The following is a 20,365-nucleotide window of genomic DNA, read 5'->3' as shown; positions in this document are numbered from 1 at the left end:
AATCTGTGTAGGTGAGCATTCCTTCTTTATCGAGACAATCCTTCCCACCTCACAGGTGTGGCATATCAAGATGCTGATTAGACAGCATGATTATTGCACAGGTCTGCCTTACGCTGGCCACAATAAAAGGCCACTTTTAATGGTTTTCTGACCCTCCACAATAAAGTAAAACTGCACACCCTCCACAATAAAGTAAAACTGCACATTTCATTTATATTTTTGTTCAGTATATTTAAAGGTCAGATAGCAAATATTTTACAGGGTTGCTTAAAATTCATATTTGAATTGTTAATAGTTTATAACACACACATCATTCCCAGCAAGTTTTCAATCATAGTTTGGCTAAAAATGAGGTTTTATCGAGCACTCCCCAACATCGTGAGTGTATTTACTTTATCCAAGCAAGAGCTACGAGAACTGACATTGGAGTAGTCAAACAATAATAGCCCGATACGCAGTACACTCAATGGCGAGCAACATTTTGGAGTTCGAGGAGGAGGATTTCGACATACAGGAGCCAACTCAAACTACACCCATCAAACCAGACATATTTGAGCCAATCAGGAGGTTGGTGCCTGTTTGTGGCGATGGTGAGCGGCTACTTAACAGATGCAAACCACACCTTTAAAGTGGTCACTCACGACTGGGTCAATGCGACGTAGGGCGCTGGAGAAGGGATGACACAATATCGCGCAGTTTGGATTGGAAATCCAGACTGATGTGTATGTTTACGGTATATAAATACAGTGTATATGTGCTCCAACAGCCTTTGCTGGCGGTAGAGGAAAACCAATAGTCATGAACAAGTGTCCGGGTTGAGGACGCAATTGTCGAAGGGACAATCTTGGCACTGCAGCTAGTTTCAGCCTGTGTCGAACTATGACCATGTATCCAATACTTTCTGTTTCATGTTTTCGAAAACACACCGGTTCAAAAGTTACGTGTATTTGCAAGGCAGCCGATTGACTTTCCCGGATTCACTGGTCACGTATTGCTTTATCGCTTGGAAAGCTAAAGAAGTTGCCCGCACCATAAGTACAACCAGCTGCCACACAATAAACCATCAAGAAATAAAATACGAGACAGTCAACCGAACAACAACGTGCACACAACAGCGCAAAGCTAATGCTAACGCAAAATGAATAGAGATAGAGGGCTCCTGCTACGTCGCACCAGGATATTTATCAATTAAACTGCTGTATGACTGCTATTTAATCACCTCAAAATGGCGGTTGTGGATTGTAAAGGGAATCTCGAGATATTAAGAGGACTTCCCAAATTTTTTATATCTGACCTTTAACTCGAAAGAGAAAAAGCACCATCAAATACAACTATTAGCCAGTGAACTGTTTTTTACAGTTTTAAAGAAGTACTGTTTTCACTATTAAAATGTATTCTCGGTGTAAATGCATCTATGGTCTGTCCCGTCCTTACCCTGGGTGGTACTTCTGCAGATGTGGGGGTTACTGCTTGGTGGGGTCTACTCTGGGGTTGGGCTTGCGCGTCAGTGTGTGCGTGGTGTGACGACGATGATGATGGGGATGATGAAGATGGAGGGTGATGGTGAGGCTCGCTGAAGGAGTGTGAGCGACACACAGCAGTGGCGGGCGGCGGAGGCAGGTTGCCGCCGCTTTTTAAGGCGCGCACCTTTACACACAAAAAAAAAAAAACATTTCGAGGGGAAGGCTGAGCATGCAGATGCATCCAGAGAGTTGTCCTTTGATCTTATTGGAAAAAATAACATTGTCAGTTTAGAAAAGCATCAAACAAGTTAGAAGGAGTGAGACTTTGTATCCAGAAGCATCTACACCACCAAGAAGAAGAAGAAGCTGGAAGAAAGAACTTTAGGACGATGTTTAATGTGACGAAAAGACAAATATAGGACAGGAACTAAAATGAGCCAGAATTGACTTTCTGCATGTGACTTTTTTGTGGGTCTACTCATGATAGACACAGCTACCAAATTTCATGTTAAGAGACACTGGATTTGGGGCCTGAATTTTCCAAAAAGCCAAAGAACCCCGAGAAATCATCAAAATGAATCTCAAATGTCCGCTTCAAACTGAAATGGCGGACCTCCTGTTTTTTCGTGCATGACTTCTTGAAACTTTTTTGTGGGTCAATTCATGACAGATATACAGTGGGTACGGAAAGTTTTCAAACCCCCTTATTTTTTTCACTCTTTGTTATATTGCAGCCATTTGGTAAAATAATTTAAGTTCATTTTTCCCTCATTAATGTACACACAGCATGCCATATTGACAGAAAAAAACAGAATTGTTGAATTTTTTGCAGATTTATTAAAAAAGAAAAACTGAAATATCAAAAAGCCATAAGTATTCAGACCCTTTGCACAGTATTCACCCTTTTGAGCTAATACAGCCATGAGTCTTTTTGGGAATGATGCATTTTTCACATCTGGATTTGGGGATCCTCTGCCATTCCTCCTTGCAGATCCTCTCCAGTTCTGTCAGGTTGGATGGTGAACGTTTGTGGGCAGGCATTTTCATGTCTTTCCAGAGATGCTCAATTGGGTTTAAGTCAGGGCTCTGGCTGGGCCATTCAAGAACAGTCACGGAGTTGTTCTGAAGCAACTCCTTCGTTATTTTAGCTGTGTGCTTCGTGTCATTGTCTTGTTGGAAGGTGAACCTTCGGCCCAGTCTGAGGTCCTGAGCACTCTGGAGAAGGTTTTCGTCCAGGATATCCCTGTACTTGGCCGCATTCATCTTTTCTTCGATTGCAACCAGTTTCCCTGCCCCTGCAGCTGAAAAACACCCCCACAGCATGCTGCTGCCACCACCTTGCTTCACTGTTGGGACCGTATTGGACAGGTGATGAGCAGTGCCTGGTTTTCTCCAAAAATACCGCTTAGAATTAAGGCCAAAAGGTTCTATCTTGGTCTCATCAGTCCAGAGAATCTTGTATCTCACCATCTTGGAGTCCTTCAGGTGTTTTTTTTTAGCAAACTCCATGCAGGCTTTCATGTGTCTTGCACAGAGGAGAGGCTTCCGGCGGGCCACTCTGCCATAAAGCCCCGACTGGTGGAAGGCTGCAGTGATGGTTGACTTTTTAGAACTCTCCCATCTCCCGACTGCATCTCTGGACCTCAGCCACAGTGGTCTGAGGGTTCTTTTTTACCCCACTCACCAAGGCTCTTCTCCACCGATTGCTCAGTTTGAGTGTATAAATATATGCTAATAAATAAATATGAGTGTCACAGCAAAGGGTCTGAATACTTATGGCTGTGTGATATTTCAAGTTTTTCTTTTTTAATCAATCTGCAAAACTTTCAACAATTAATTTTTTTTCTGTCAATATGGGGTTGTGTGTGTAAATTAAGGGGGAAAATGAACTTAAAATGATTTTAGCAAATGGCTTCAATACTGTACCCACCAAATTTTGTGCTGCTAAGATAAACTGGCTTCGGAGGCCGAATTTTCTCCAAAATTGAAGGACCCCTGGAAATTATCTCAAAAGACCCTAAAATACCTACTTCAAAACCAAAATGGCAGATGTCTTTTCGGGCACTGCTTCTTGAGACTTTTTTAGGGATCAAAGTATGATGGACATGGCCACCAAATGTCATGTTGCTAAATGGAAGTGGCTTCGAAAGCCAAAATGGTAGCCCTGCTGTGACCTTTCAAGCATGGATTCTGAGACTTTTTGGGTCTACTCGTGATAGACATGCTCACCAAATTTCATGTTGCCACGTGAAGAAACATGAAAGCATTTCTGGCGCATCTTTTATTTTTATTTTTTTTTACCTGTGGTTCCACAGGTCGGTGCATGACCTCGGCGTTTCCATTAGGGTAGGAGGACTCGGACCGTGGCGGCACTGGTGGTTGTTGTGGTTTGGTCTGCACCAACTGAGGAGAACCTTGGATGTTCTTCCGGTAGCGTTCGTCTGCCTGTTAAAGACACACAGAAGTGTTGGCAACAGTGCGAGGGGTTGTGCATATTCTGTTAGCCCACACTTAATTTCGAGAGTAGAGATGTTCGGTCCGTCACACCATCAGGTACCAATCCAGAAAGTAGGAAAATGCCAGAAAACATTTGATAGTAGAGGAACCTCCTAAATTCCTCCTCCTAAACCACAAAACTTCAAAGCACCAGCAAATCTTGATCAGCTCAGTTTTCATTTAGTTTTTTTGATGACATCAAAGACATTAAAAAAGTCATTTTTAAATTGACAGATTATTTTTTTTTTTTTTTTTAAATGTGTCACGTTAACGTTATATTGTGGGGAAAAAAACTGTCGGAAAGGAGCTGCTCCTATTATTATGTTATATTGCAGCAAATGGCTGCAATATAACAGTGAAAATTTTAAGGTGGTCTGAATACTTTCCGTACCCACTGCATGACAATGATGACTCTAAATTAGCGTTCATGATGTGTTTACTGACATATTAGCCTGCAGCCTGGGCAATGGCGGTGAGCAAAGCTAAACCTGCACTCCGCTCTCCTCCTCAGGCTTTCCTGGTTGAATTTAGTACAGTTTTTGATCAACCAAGGCAAGCAAGCCGGAACCCAGTTGTTAGATATTTTGCAGGGGAACGAATCAGTCGCTGATTATTCAATCGTTTTTTCAAATCTTAGCAGCAGAGAGTGGTTTTGACGACCTGAGTGGCATTTTACGGTATGGACTAAACCCATTTGTCAAGGACGAGTTAGTCGCTCGGGACAAAACATTGAACTTCAAGGAGTTGATCGCCCTAGCCATTAGGCTGGATAATCGCTTGAGAGAAGGGGGTCTTCGTTCAAGAACTGTCACTCCAAAGCGATCCATGGCTACAAATGTTGACACTGCCGGTGATTCGCCATCCTGGTCGCTGACGAGGGGTCCTTCTGCGGCTGTAGAGGAGCCAATGTAACTTGGTGGCGGACGACTCACCCCGGCGGAACGACAGAGACTCTTCCGAACAAGGGTGTGTTTGTACTGCACCCAACCCGGACACAAGGTGTCCACCTGTATGACAAGAACTTCGCGAGGATCCGGTACTATGTTTCCTCAGCTGTGCGACCGCAACTGGACGGCAGCCATACGTTCCGATGAAAGCAACCACTGTGAGTACTTAGACGAAGATTCAGGACCGCTCAAAGTGAAAGATGGTGGTGATAGTAAGACTGCAACTGCCGGGCGAGGTCTCCGGTTTTGTGGAAAGCGTTAAGGATACCGCCCTTATTGACTCTTGGTCCGATGACTGTTTTGTGGACACTGGTGTCGTGCGGGCCCTTAATTGTCCGCTCACTGAACTAAGTATAATTAGAAGGGTTTGATCTTGACAGCAGTCTCCTGGCTGAAGTAATGCATATTACGGCTCCACTCAGGTTAAAAATTTCGGGTAACCATGTTGAATCACGGTGTTTCTTTGTGATGCCATTACAATCTGCACCAGTCGTGTTGGGGTTGACATGACTGAAGTTACACAATCCTGATAGTGATTGGGACAAACCCCGGGTTGAAAATTTGAGTATTTTTGCCAATCACATTGGTTAGAGTCAGCTGCTATAAGCTCTCCACAACAGGGGGAACCAGAAAATGAGTCTATAAATTCTGGTAACGTTCCTTTTGACTACCGTGATGTACAGAAGGTGTTCAGTAAAGATCGAGCTCAATCTCTGCCTCCCCATCGTCCATACGATTGCGCTATTGATCTCATTCCTAATGCCCCGTGTTACCAGACTCAAAATTATATAATGTTTCCAAGCCGGAGCAGGAGGCATTACGGGAGTATATTGCTACTTCTCTGGCAGCCAGTCTAATTCATCTGTCACCTTCACCCGTTGGAGCCGTATTTTTCTTTACGGACAGCAAAGATAAAACCTTCCAACCTTGCGTAGATTTCCGGGGCCTGAACGATATTACTATAAAAGAATAAATACCCTTTTCCACTTTTGGACTCTGCGTTCGCTCCATTGCAGTCAGCTACAATTTTCACTAAATTAGACCTTCGTAACGCCTATCACTTGGTGAGGATGAGCGAGGGGGACGAGTGGAAAGCACAGTTCAAAACCACGCTCATTTAGAATATTTATTCATGCCATTTGGACTCACAAATGCCCCTGCTGTGTTTCAGTGTCTCATCCATGATGTTTTGCAGGCATATGTTAAATATGTTTTTCTTTTTTTACTGAGATGACATCTTGATTTTTTATTTTTTTGCAGAAACCTGCACTGATCACCATCAACACATCCGCAAGGTGTTGCAACGCCACCTGGAGAACAGTCTTTACGTAAAAGCAAAGAAATGGAAATTCCACGTTGAGTCGGTATAGTTTCTGGGCTTCATTGTGGAAAAGGGTTAACTTCGGGCTGATCCAGCTAAGATCCAGGCTGTGGTCGAATGGGCAACTCCTATATCAAGGAAGCACTTGCAGAGGTTTTTGGGTTTCGCTAATTTCTACCGGCGATTCATGCGTAACTACAACATAAAAGCGGAACCTCTGACAAGGTTTACATCCAGTAAAAGGCCATTTGTGTGGACCTCAGAAGCTGAAGCCGCATTTGCTAGCCTTAAGCGTTTGTTCACGATTTCACCGGATTCATTCATTCATTTATCATATTAAGAGGTGGGGGCGTTCCTTTCCCAGCGATCCCCAGTCGACCAGAGACTTCACTTTCTTCTCTCGACGCCTCAGCCCAGCTGAGGCAAACTTTGATGTTGGTAACAGGGAGTGACTGGGCATTTTCCTGGAGGCATTGGCTGGATGGCGCTACGGTACAATTTCAACTTTTTTCCCGACCACAATAACCTTGCATATATCTGAACCGCCAAGAGACTAAATTCACGCCAGGCCCGGGCCTTGTTCCTTACCCGTTTTGACTTTGTCCTCACGTATTTTCCTGGCTCAAAGAACATTAAACCAGATGCATCTTCCAGACTCCATGGGCTGTTGAGGAACCGACTGAGGAGACCATCATACCGGCTTCTCAGATTGTGGTGGCGCTACGGTGGAAAGTGGAGAGAAAGGTGCCTGCTTCCTTGGAGGACACTCAGGTGCCAGAGGGGTGTCCTACCAGAAAGCTGTTTGTTCTGGAGATGTTCCGCCCAGAGATGTTGACGTGGAGACACTCCTCAAAAGGTTGCTTGTCATCCAGGGGTCAATCAGATTCACTTCCTCATTACCCAGAGGTTCTGGTGGCTGGGATTGCGGAAGGACATTAATGAATTCATCGTTGCATGCTCAGTGTTTGCATGCAGCAAGACGTCTCATCGGGTTTATTTCGTCCTTTACCCATTCCTTCTCACCCTTGGTTGCACGTGGCTTTGGATTTCATCACTGGTCTCCCGCTGCTTCAGGGGGAATTCGGTCATACTCACTATAGTGGATTGGTTCTCGAAGATGACCCACTTCCTCGCCCTGTCGAAGCTTCCATGGAAACGGCGTCATGACTTATCAAACATGTTTTCTGTATTCATGGCATTCCCTCGGACCTGATTTTCGATAGAGGTCCGCGACTCATCTCACAAGTCTGTCGAAGGTTCTGCAAAGCCCTAGGAGCCTCTGCTAGCCGGTCATCTGATTACCATCCGCAAAGGAATGGCCAGAAGAGATGAGGACATTTTGAAAACAGTTCCCATTCAATCACTACAGCGTAACTTATCGTCTTTTTCATTGAACGACAAACCGCATAGATGTCAAAATTTAAACCAGGTAACAGACACACTTTGAACTACAGTATGCTATTTATAAAACAGTAGAAAAAAATAGATTTTGATGGAAAGGACCTTTAAAGTGGACATGTTTTTATATGGTGCAGATGCACTCTGTTAAAAAGTTTTCATAAAGTGGACATGCGTGTTTTAAAAAGTGGCGAAACTGTGAGACTTTTTACTACTTTCCAGCACACGAGAAAAAATCAATCACACAATTAGATGATTGATTAATTGATTAGCCTTGTTAATGATTAGTGTTAGCTCCCACACCAGCAGAAACAGCAGCAGCAGAGCAGCAGCGCACTCCAAGCAAAAAAAAAAAGAAAAACTTCATCCAGACTTCACTTTTCGAGTGTTATCACCTCTGTGACAAGCTCGGATTCAGTCACTGTTGTTTTCTTTTCCGGTTGCGTATTGTGTTCTGGGGTTTTGGGGGCGCCTTTGGGGCTACTAGAGTCCAGGTTCTGCTGGTGCTGGAGGGACAGCAGGTAGGCCTGCTGCTGCTGAAGCTGCTTCTGGAGCTTTTGGGCTTGCCGCTGCTCCTCCAGATCTCGCCATTTGTATTCCTGAGTGCACGCATGGAGGAGGAGGACGACGAAGACAAGCCAAAGAACGTTCATCACTGCATTTGCCACCAGGAGGACCCTCACTTTTTGTTTAAATTTTCATTGTGGCCCGAATCCTCCTTTGTAATGTTCTGATGTGGGTCATGCTTACTTTTACTTGTACAATATGCAGTGCGCTAAAAAAAACAATTAAGGATGCAGAATAATGTAATTTCCACCGTTACCGATAACTTGCTGCTTCTCCAAACCAGTACAATACTGATAATCGATGTCATTTTTTTAATGGTTTATAGCAGGGATATTCAACAATTTCCATGCCTAGGACAACCCCAAACTTATCAAAACCTGGTGCGGGGACCCCCTAATTATGCATATTGTATATAATTGTGTTTTCGATTAAACTTATCTGATTATTGGATGCCTTTTTGTTGACACAATACACAAGCACAATGACACTGAGATGAGATGCTATGTTACAGTGGGGCAAAAAACTACAACTCCAATTCCAATGAAGTTGGGACGTTGTGTTAAACATAAATAAAACCAAAATACATCCATCCATCCATTTTCTGAGCCGCTTATCCTCACTAGGGTCGCGGGCGTGCTGGAGCCTATACCAGCTGTCATCGGGCAGGAGGCTGGGGTACACCCTGAACTGGTTGCCAGCCAATCGCAGGGCACATACAAACAGACAACCATTCGCACTCACATTCACATTCACACCTACGGGCAATTTAGAGTCTCCAATTTATGCATGTTTTTGGGATGTGGGAGGAAACCGGAGTGCCCGGAGAAAACCCATGCAGGCACGGGGAGAACATACAAACTCCACACAGTCGGGGCCGGGGATTGAACCCGGGTCCTCAGAACTGTGAGGCTGACGCTCTAACCAGTCGGCCACCGTGCCGCCAACCAAAATACAATGATTTGCAAATCATGTTCAACCTATATTTAATTGAATACACTACAAAGACAAGATATTTAATGTTCAAACCGATAAACTTTCTTTTTAGCAAATAATAATTAACTTAGAATTTTATGGCTGCAACACGTTGCAAAAAAGACTGAGAAAGTTGAGGAATGTTCATTAAACATCTGTTTGGAACATCCCACAGGTGAACAGGCCAATTGGGAACAGGTGGGTGCCATGATTGGGTATGAAAGGAGCTTCACTGAATTGCTCAGTCATTCACAAGCAAAGATGGGGTGAGGTTCACCTCTTTGTGAACAAGTGCGTGAGAAAATTGTCGAACAGTTTAAGGACAATGTTCCTCAATGTACAATTGCAAGGAATCTAGTGATTTCATCATCTACGGTCTGTAATATCATCAAAAGGTTCCGAGAATCTGGAGAAATCACTGCATGTGAGCGGCAAGGCCGAAAACCAACATTGAGTGCCCGTGACCTTTGATCCCTCAGGCGGCACTGCATCAAAAAACGACATCAATGTGTAAAGGATATCACCACATGGGCTCAGGAACACTTCAGAAAACCAATGTCAGTCTCTTGACTGAATCTCTGGAGCTCAGCTACACTGATCTTTGGCTTCTTCGCTACCTCTCTCACCAAGGCTCTTCTCCCCCGATTGCTCAGTTTGGCCGGACGGCCAGCTCTAGGAAGTGTTCTGGTCGTCCCAAACGTCTTCCTTTTTAAGGATTATGGAGGCCACTGTGCTCTTAGGAACCTTAAGTACAGCAGAATGTTTTTTGTAACCTTGGCCAGATCTGTGCCTTGGCACAATTCTGTCTCTGAGCTCTTGAGGCAGTTCCTTTGACCTCATGATTCTCATTTGCTCTGACATGCACAGTGAGCTGTAAGGTCTTATAGAGACAGGTGTGTGGCTTTCCTAATCAAGTCCAATCAGTACTTAAGTGCAGCAGAATGTTTTTTTGTAACCTTGGCCAGATCTGTGCCTTGGCACAATTCTGTCTCTGAGCTCTTGAGGCAGTTCCTTTGACCTCATGATTCTCATTTGCTCTGACATGCACAGTGAGCTGTAAGGTCTTATAGAGACAGGTGTGTGGCTTTCCTAATCAAGTCCAATCAGTATAATCAAACACAGCTGGACTCCAATGAAGGTGTAGAACCATCTCAAGGATGATCAGAATAAATGGACAGCACCTGAGTTCAATATATGAGTGTCACAGCAAAGGGTCTGAATACCTATGGCTGTGTGATATTTCACTTTTTCTTTTTTAATAAATGTGAAGAAATTTGAACAATAAAATTTTTTTTCAGTCAATACAGGGTGCTGTGTGTACATTAATGAGGAAAAAAATAACTTAAATGATTTTAGCAAATGGCTGCAATATAACAAAGAGTGAAACATTTAAGGGGGTCTGAATATTTTCCGTACCCACTGTATGTTCAGATGTTTGAGATTTTCACTAAAGAAAATAAATAATGGTGTCAAAGTCATTGTTTTGCTTGATGTGTCTGCTTTCACAAAAAGGCTGTTTTCTCTGTTTTTTTCTTCCAGAAAGAGATTTGGCTGAAAGTAGCCTATATTTGACTGCTGATTACTAAAGAACGGTATAAGCTCGAGACAAACCTTTTTTGCTGATGGAAGAAGAGAGTCTGATCTTTAATTTGGTGGTTTTGGTGTTTACATCGTCATAGTACATAATATTCTGTGTGGCTTGGAAAATCAGTGAAATTGCTCGAAAATGCCTGGCAGTCTACTCTCTCTGCTAAGGAAACGGCTGTCGGTGAATGAGTTAAGTAAGGAGTGGTGCTGCACATGGTGTTTTCAGTTTTTTGTGCCCATTTAAATATCGAAGTTGAAAAAAACTTTTCTTCGTTAAATTATTTTGGATCTCAAATTAAAAGATCCTGATGACATAAATTCGGTATATTTCAATTTATTTCTGAATATATTATACAGGTTTGGCAAAAAAATAAAGGGGTGCCAATAATGTTCAGCAGGACTGTAAATTTTTTAAATTGTGTATTTAGTGCATTTTATTTTGGTAAAAATTGTGCTAATTATTTAAGCACTTAAACATAAATAATTAAAACTTCATTAACTTCATTATTAATTAGCTAATTCTAAATGTAGCTGTAAAAAATATTTTTTACTACATAAAATATCTTAAATGAACTACTGTTATAAATTAACAAATAAATTAGTTAAATTAAATTAAACAAAAAAATAAAAATGACTGTGAGTCACGAATGGTTCTTGGGCCGCACTTTGGACACTTTAGGCTAGTGTAAACAGACCAGCTGCATTATGGGATACTTCCTTAACTTCTTCCATACATTTTCTGTACCACTTATCCTCACTAGGGTCACGGGCATGCTGGAGCCTATCCCAGCTATCTTTGGGCGAGAGGCGGGGTACCTCCTGAACTGGTTGCCAGCCAATCACAAGGCACATATAAACAAACAACCACTCACACTCACATTCACACCTAAGGGCAATTTAGAGTCTTCAATCAACCTACCACACGTTTTTGGGATCTGGGAGGAAACCGGTATACCCGGAGAAAACTCACGCAAGCACGGGGAGAACATGCAAACTCCACACAGGCGGGGCTGGGATTTTAACCCCGGTCCTAAGAACTGTGAGGCAGATGTGCTAACCAGTCTTTCACCGTGCCGCTTCACTTCTTCCATTATTTGCAAATCTACTGTAAGACTGCATCACATCATGGCCATCCCCTCTTAAGTCATCTTACTATGACAAAAAATGACTCAACCTCAGCAACATCTGGAATGAAAACATGGGAAAGCCTGACTTCCTTTCCTGCGGGATGACAGACTTCCTGGTGACATCATCATTGAGGGGCTCTTAACCAAGCCTGGGAATGCCCTCGCAGACCTCCAACGGTAACGACTCCCCTGACGTCTCCAAAATATACAAAGATGGCCCAGGAGGAAATAAGTCATCGTGATGTGGACATGTTTTTTTCCCTGTGGTACACTGACACTATAATGTTGAAAAAGTTGTTTGAAGCCGTCATAAAGTACATGGCTTTAAAAGTAATAAAGGGGACATATATGGTTTAAAAAGTGGTTATAAAGTGGATATGTTTAAAGAGGGGTCATTGAGTACACGTTAAAAAGGGGGTCATAAAGTGGAGATACATGTTAAAAAGTGGTCAGAAAGTAGATTTACATGGTCTAAAAAGTAATCATAAAGTGGACATCCTTGTTTTTCTATGGCACAGTGGTAAAGTAAACATACTTAAAATGCGGTCATAAAATGGAGATATGTGGTTTAAAAATGGGTCGTAAATTGGACATACATGGTTTTAAAACTCAAGAAGTGTGAGATGTAGGTTTAAGAAGTGGTCATAAAGTTGACATACATGTTTGAAAAGGTTTACAAAGTGGTCATTAAATGGAGATGCATCGTTTAAAAATGGTCGTAAAGTGGACATACATGGATTTAAAAGTCATAAAGTGAACCTGTTTCAAAGGTGGCCTTAAAGTGGACATACATGTTTACAAAGTGGACATAAATGTTTACAAAGTGGTCATAAAGTAGAGATACAGTACATGGTTTTAAAAGTCATTAAGTGGAGATTTGTGTGACCTACCAGAAGCATGGCCTGTTCGTGTAGCAGCTGCTGCTGCAGGATCTCTAGATGCCTCTGCTCCTCCTCCAGCTGCCGTCTGATGTACTCCTGCCGAACAACAAGGAGCTCTACCATTAGCACGGTGTGTGTAAAAACGCAGCACAAATCCACCATTTTACGTCTGTCTCAGTACCTGCTCCCTGTCGGCCCGCCGCTTTTCCTCCTCGGCCCGCCGCCGCTCGTCCTCCTCCTTACGCCGACGCTCCAACTCATCAGCTCGCCGTTTGTCGTCCTGTTCGCGCCGCCTCTGCTCACGCTCCTGCTGTCGACGCATCTCGCGCTCGCGCCGTTGTTGCTAAAACAAAAACCAACAAGGAACAAACCATCAAAGCTTGGTTTATCACTAGACCTTTCATTTGGTACAGCTACAGCAGCAACTATGCCAAATTGATGCAAACATTAGTCAGCTAAAACACAAAAATACTAGTTCATTAATCCTCACTAGTGGTACACAGGCTCCCTGTGGTTGTATGCGAAACAACCACTGCCTAAGTAAAGTTCAGTTGTATTTTACTTTTAAGTTCAATATATTTGTATTTAATTTTTAAGAACTGTTTGTTTTAAAACGTTAGTTTCAGGTACAAATTTCATTTAACTTTTATTTAAAGTTTTTAAATTCTTAAGTTAAAAAATATCTAAAAATATATGAAGTTAACATAAGCTGAATGCAAAAATGACTCAGCTAATACACAAATATAATTGAACGCAAAAATGACTCAGCAAAAACTCATTCTGACTGAATGCAAAAATGACTCAGCTAATACACAAATATAATTGAACGCAAAAATGACTCAGAAAAAACTCATTCTGACTGAATGCAAAAATGACTGCAAAAACACAAATATACTAGTTGAACGCAAAAATGACTCAGCTAAAACACAAATATATTAAGTTAATAGTAGCTAAACGTAAACATGACTTGCCAAAGACACCAAAATATGTCAGCTAAATGCAAAAGTTACTGAAAACACAAATACCGTACATTAGTTCAAAAACAAATTTTAACGAAACAAACAATGTTAGTTAAACGCAAAGATAACTGGAGAGGTTATTTTTACGTTCAACTGACATATTTTCGCCATTTTTTTTCAACAAATACATATATATATATATTATATATATATACATTTCATATATTTGTGTTTTAGCTGAGTTATTTTTCACTTTAAGTAGCATTTTTGTGTTTTTGCCAAGACTAATCAAAAACAAATACATGAAGTTAATTTCAGTTCAACGCAAACATATCTCAGCTAAAACTCAAATGTTAGTTAAATGCAAAAATCACACAAAAATACGTTGACTTGATGCAACGAGGCCCAGTAGCCGACTGGTTTGCACATCTGCCTCACAGTTCAGGACCAAATCCATCCTCCCCTGTGTGGAGTTTGCACGTTCTCCCCGTGCCTTTGTGGGTTTTCTCTGGGTACTCCGGTTTTCTCCCACATCCCAAAATCAAGCATGGTAGGGTAATTGAAGACTTTAAATTGTCCGTAGGTGTGAATGTGAGTGCCAATGGTTGTCTATATGTGCCCTGAGATTGTCTGGTGACCAGTTCAGGGTGACATTAATGTGACACTGCTCCCTGGTAGCACTAACAAACAAAATGTTGCACGCTGACCTCCTCCAGCCGCCGCCGCTGCTCCTTCTGTTGCTCGATGCGCTTCTGCCTCTCAGCCAGCAGCTGGCGCTTGTACTCTTCCTGCTCCCGCAGCTGCTGCTCCTGCAGCAGCTGCTGCCGGCGCAGCGCCTCTGAGCGCTCCTTGTTCTCCTGCTGGAGACGGATGAAGTCCCGGCGCAGCGTCGACTCTCCCGGCACATTGACAATGGAGCTGTCAGGCCACAACACAGAAGAGAAAGCATTTTATTTATTTTCATTTCAACGTTTGTCGAGTTATCAAACTCTGTCGTCATGTGTCGCCCAATTGGACAAAATCTCTAGGACAAGTTCATCTTTGAGGGAACCTTGGAAATTAGGTTATGGCTGCTTCAAACCAAAATGGCCGACTTCCTTTTTCTTTTTAGGTGTGGCTTCTTGAGACTTTACTGTGGCTTTACTCATGAAAACCATCCATCCATCCATTCATTTCATCATCATCATCATCTTTCACAAATGGGCCAATAAGCAAACACTGTGTGAAGGCAACCACAATTAAATATATACAAACCCCAATTCCAATTAAGTTGGGATGTTGTGTAAAACCTAAATAAAAACAGAATACAGTGATTTGCAAATCCTTTTCAACCGACTGTATATTCAATTAAATACACTACAAAGACAAGATATTTAATGTTCAAACTAGTAAACTTTAAACTTTTTTACTAGACTTTACACTGATTTATCGGGCTGATCGATATCGGCCGATATTTAGCATTTTATGCTGATCGGCTTTAATGTCATAATTCGCCGATCTGATCAATGACATCATTGATCGTCTCCGCAACAGACATTAACTCTGTGGATTGCGCCGACCGTTATTATAAGGACAAAATGGGGGAAAACGTGTCTTGGTGGTCACCGGTGCTCAGGACAGGACAGGATGTTCGTTTAAGGCTTCCTTGAGGTATGTTCACGTACTTTTAATATGATACGGCTCACAAGCAGGCAATAAAATGTTATGTAGCCTAGCAAGCTAGGGGTAGCACGAACGGTTGTACGTAAACATGCCGCCGTTCTGTCGAATCATGCTCTAAGGTTTTGGTGTGGGTGAAGACATTTAAGTAAAAATAAAGTAATTTAATTACAGTAAGTTCGCACCCATTATTTCTGTAATGTAATGTTGGTTTGACCTGACTGATTAGAATACACGATCTGACTAGAGCAGTGACTTCCAACCTTTATGGAGCCAAGGAACCTTTTTTTACAATTGCAAAATCTCTCGGAACACCAACAAACAAAAATGTCACAAAAAGGGGATACATTAATTACTGTATTTACTTCCTGCCATATAATAGAAGACCATTCATTTGTTCTGTTTGTTCAATCTAATTTTTTGAGCAATTAAGTACACAAGTATATACAATAGTAGACACATTCCTCCATCTTGTGATCGGATCGGTGATCGTTTTTTTTAAACTTGCTGATCGGCCCCAAAAATCCTGATCGTGTAAAGCCTATTTTTTACAATTATTCACTCATTTTGAATTAAATGCATGCAACACGTTCCAAAAAAGCCGTGGCGGGGCATGTTTACCACTGTGTTACATCACCTTTCCTTAAAACACTAAATAAGTACCGTATTTTCACGACCATAAGGTGCACTTAAAAGTATTAAATTTTCTCCAAAATGGACAGGGCGCCTTACAATGCGGCGCGCCTTATGTGTGCACCGAGTTCCAATAGCTATAAATGTTGTGTGATGAGCGCTCCGCTTGCCTTTTGTTTTTTGAGCATTTCCTGCAGACATGCAGCTTACACAGAGGAAAAGCGGATGTGCCTGAGGTCAGGGGATGGTGCGTGAAGTAGGATGCTAATTGTTGAAGCTTTGTAGGTGCAATTAGTTCCCATTCTTGCTTGATGTAAAACTTCAGTTGCTCAACAGTCTGGGGTCTCCGCTGTTGTTGTCTTCATATTGCGCCACACATTTTCAATCGGAGACAGGTCTGCACTACGGGCAGGCCAGTCTAGTACTCGCACTCTTTTAATATGAAGCCACGCTGTTGTAACACATACAGAATATGGCTTGGCGTTGCTGAAATAATCAGGAACGTCCCTGAAAAAGAAGTTGCTTGGATGGGAGTATGTGTTGCTTCTCCAAAATCTGTATGTACCTTTAGGTATTAATGGTGCCTTATCAGACGTGCAAGTTACCCATGCCATGGGCAGTAACACACCCCTGTACCATTACAGATGCTGGCTTTTGAACTTAGCGCTGATAACAATCCGGATGATCCTTTTCCTCTTTGGCCCCAAGGACACGACGTCCATGATTTCCAAAAACAATTTGAAATTTGGACTCGTCAGACCACAGCACACTTTTCCACTTTGCGTGAGTTCATCTCAGATGAACTCAGGCCCAGAGAAGCTGGTGGCCTTTCTGTGTGTTGTTGCTATATGGCTTTTGCTTTGCATGGTAGAGTTTTAACTTGCATTTGTAGAATGTACTGACAAACTGTTTAAACTGATAATTGTTTTCTGAAGTGTTCCTGAGCCCATGTTGCAATATCTTTTACACAATGATGACGTTTTTAATGCAGCGCCGCCCGAGGGATAGAAGATTATGAGCATTCAATGCTGGTTTTCAGCCATGCCACTTAATGCAGAGATTTCTCCAAATTTTCTGAATCTTTTGATGATATTATAGACCATTAAATTATGAAATCCCTAAATTTCTTGCAAATGTACGTTTAGAAATGTTATTATTAAACTGTTGGATTATTTACTCAAGCAGTTGTTTGCAAAGTGGTGAGCCAGTTTCCAATTCACCTATACACCCATGGAATGTTCTTCACAGGTGTTTTATAAATAAAATTTATAAATAAATAGCGTTCATCTGTTTGAACATTAAACATCTAGTCTTTATAGTGTATTCGGTTGAATATAGGTTGAAAAGCATTTGAAAATAATTATATTCTGTTTTTATTTACGTTTTACACAACGGCCCAACTTCATTGGAATTGGGGTTTGTATATAGAATATTCAACCCGCCAAAGTGGTTAGTGGAAGTGGCGGTGTTACCCGCCACTGTTGAAATTCACCCGCATTTAGCAGGTGCTAATGTCAAGCCATGTTGCTTTGTGAAACTGGCTTCAGGGGCGACATTTTGAAAAATTGGAAGGACCCATGTCCAAAATAACCCAAGAATAACCCCTTGAAACTAAAATGGTGCACTTCTTTTGTCTTTTCAGGTACGGCTTCTTGGAAATTTTTGTGGGTCTACACGTGATAGAAATATCGCCCTAATTGTAATTTAAAATTAGCTTAATTTTCAAAGAATTTGAAGGACACATGGTTGAAGGACGCTTCAAACCAAAATGGCTGAGTTCCTGTCTTTTCATGTATGGCTTCTTGAGACTTTTTTTTGTAGGTCTAATCGTGATCGACAAGGCTACCAAATTTCATGTTGCCAGGTGAAACTGGCTTAAGGCAGGTGAAACTGGCTGAATTATTAAAACATTCATGAGCTGAATTATTTGAGTTTCGTGTTTGATGGCGAGTCATCAAACTTGGCTGCCATTCTTTGCCCACACACTGACTAAAAACTCAAATGTTTCACAATTTAGCCTTGTCCATCTGCCTCGTATTCATGTTCATGCTTTAATTTAGGTAGAAATAATACAAAAAAATCTAGTTGATGTTTTTCTTTGAGGAAGAACCCACAAAATGGCCAAAATGGGCCTAAAATGTCCGCTTCAAAGCAAAGTGGCAGACGCCTACGCGTTTGTTACCTTGGTTCTCCCTCTTGCTCTGACGCTTCTTCCTCCTCTTCTTCACTTCCACTATATTCGTACTCTGTCTCATCTGTGGACGATGTAGAGGGAACAACATTATCACGACAAGTCTTTGAAGATGCGTCTTTGACTGTGTGGATTTGAATAATGTCTTTCAAAATTTGTCTTTTGACTGTGTGGACGTGTGTATTTCAACGCATTTCTTTGATTTTGATGGCACAACTTTGACGAGATGTCTGGGATGAAATATTTTGCGTGTCTTATATTGTGTGTCGTTTCTTTTGACACCATTTATTTAACATTAATGGTGTGTCTTTGAAAGTATCTCGAATGGTGTCTTTGATTGCATGTATTTGACAATATGTCTTTGGCAATATCTATTTGTTGTTATGTCTTACATTGTGTTTTTGACAGTGTCTTCCAAAATGTCTTTGATGCATATCTTTGATTCTGATGGCAGGATTTTGACATGGTGTCTATAATGGCGTCTTTGAAAGTCTGTCTTAGATGGTGTTTCTTTGACATGTCCTTTAATACATGTCCTTGAAATGTGTAACAAAACGTTTGACAGTGTGCGTTTGTCGCTGTGTCATTAACATTGACGGTGTGTCTTTGAATTTGTGTTTTAGATGGTGTGTCTTTAATTGCATGTCTTTGCCAATATGTTTTGGTTGGCGTGTAATTATGGAGTGTCTTTGTCTTGGCAATGTTTTTTCGACAACATATTTGACGATATGTCTTTGACAAAGTGTGATGATGTGTCTTTGAAAGAATGCATTTAATGGTGTGTTTTGATGATGCGTCTTTCAAAATGTGTGTTTGATGCAGTGTATTTGACAATGTGTCTGAGTGTGTCTTTCTGACATGTCTGACAGCATCTCTGATAGTGAGTCTTTGACAAAGAGCCTTTGACAATCTTTCTTATGCGATGTGTGTCTTTGACAGTGTTTTAGATCGTGTGTCTTTACCTTTGTTGGCATATCTTCTGGAATGACTTGACAATGTGTCTTTGACATTGTTTTTATGACATACATGTCTTTGATGGTGTGGTTTGATGTGTCTTTCAAAATGTTTTTTGATGATGTGTCTTTGACAATGTGCCTCTGATGAGTGTCTTTGCTTTAGACGATGTTTCTTAGACGACGTGTATCTTTGACAGTGTGTCTGCTTTAACAGTGCATTTTTCACTTAACAGTGTGTCTTTGACGGTGTGTTTTTGATGGTGTGTCTTTGACGAAGTGACGCCTCTCCTCACCCTTCTCGCCTCGCTTCTTCTTGGTGCGATCAATGTGGTCCTTGAGCTGGATGCGCACCTGCCGCTCGTTGGGCTGGTCCCTGATGAAGGGGTGTTTGAGCAGCTGCTCGGTGGGCGGCCGCTGCGTGTAGTTCTTCACCAGACAGCCCTCGATAAAGCTGAAGAACTTCTTGGACCTGCGAGCAGCGTCCTCCCATCACATTGTCGCACATGAAAAGTCAGTTAAAAATAATAAATAAAAGTGCACCATTTTTTGGACTTGAGTCTTGGAGGAGGGTTTCTGGGGATGAGGAAGAGTGCTCTCATGGGATGCATGTCGCACAATGCTGTGGGAAAAACGAGACCAAATGATACAGCTGGTTAAATTTGAACTATAGTAGTCCCATTCCCGCTGTCAGTCTAAGCCGACTTTTTCAAGGCTTGTTGTCCTTTTTAAAGTACTGATGCAGAATGGGGTCATTGAAGTCCTCCTGCCAAGTTGCCAATTTCATATGTAGTACCAGAAGGGCAATACAACTCATTATATTTTTAACTATGAGAGCCCCTTTCACACTGTTCATCTAAGCCTGCTTTTTTTCCCCGGCTCACTGTGTCTGAGGTACTGGTGCAAGATAGGGAGGTTGAAGTCGACCCACGAATTTGCAGGCTTCGAACACAGGATCAGAGGCATAACTGAGGCCTGAAGTTGCATGGGTGTAAAGGGATAGCGTAAAACATTACTAATATCACACTAACCATCAGGGCCCACAGTCAGGTGTGTAAGATACTGACATGGAATTGGGTGTAAGTCCACCTGTGAATTTGTGGTCTTCTCATGTAGTGTCAGAGGCATAAGAGAGGCATAATGCAGGAAATATTACGAAAATATCCCCTTTCACATTGGCCATCAAAGACGATAGCTTTTTCGTGCCTCGC

General features: G+C 41.9%; 1 protein-coding gene across 13 annotated transcripts in view; it reads right to left on the bottom strand.

The window, feature by feature from the left end:
* LOC133410701 (mitogen-activated protein kinase kinase kinase kinase 4-like) overlaps positions 1 to 20,365 on the bottom strand; it is a 93,306-nt gene that overhangs the window by 29,774 nt on the left and 43,167 nt on the right. For 6 of the 13 annotated variants that reach the window (XM_061692151.1, XM_061692153.1, XM_061692156.1 and 3 more), the window contains exons 9-16: positions 19,698 to 19,776; positions 19,451 to 19,626; positions 18,193 to 18,265; positions 14,426 to 14,636; positions 12,941 to 13,102; positions 12,769 to 12,855; positions 3,765 to 3,908; positions 1,435 to 1,647 (exon numbers count right to left, since the gene is read on the bottom strand). In XM_061692151.1, coding sequence (XP_061548135.1) covers positions 1,435 to 1,647; positions 3,765 to 3,908; positions 12,769 to 12,855; positions 12,941 to 13,102; positions 14,426 to 14,636; positions 18,193 to 18,265; positions 19,451 to 19,626; positions 19,698 to 19,776 — 1,145 coding nt within the window. Of the gene's footprint in view, positions 1 to 1,434; positions 1,648 to 3,764; positions 3,909 to 8,020; positions 8,225 to 12,768; positions 12,856 to 12,940; positions 13,103 to 14,425; positions 14,637 to 18,192; positions 18,266 to 19,450; positions 19,627 to 19,697; positions 19,777 to 20,365 lie in introns of all 13 variants that reach the window. The other 7 variants (XM_061692154.1, XM_061692155.1, XM_061692161.1 and 4 more) reach the window with 2 other exon arrangements.

Source organism: Phycodurus eques, chromosome 12 (genome assembly GCF_024500275.1).
Source record: "Phycodurus eques isolate BA_2022a chromosome 12, UOR_Pequ_1.1, whole genome shotgun sequence".
NCBI lineage: Eukaryota > Metazoa > Chordata > Actinopteri > Syngnathiformes > Syngnathidae > Phycodurus > Phycodurus eques.
The sequence above is the reverse complement of the archived record's forward strand: the minus strand, read 5'-3'. Positions and strand labels throughout refer to the sequence as shown.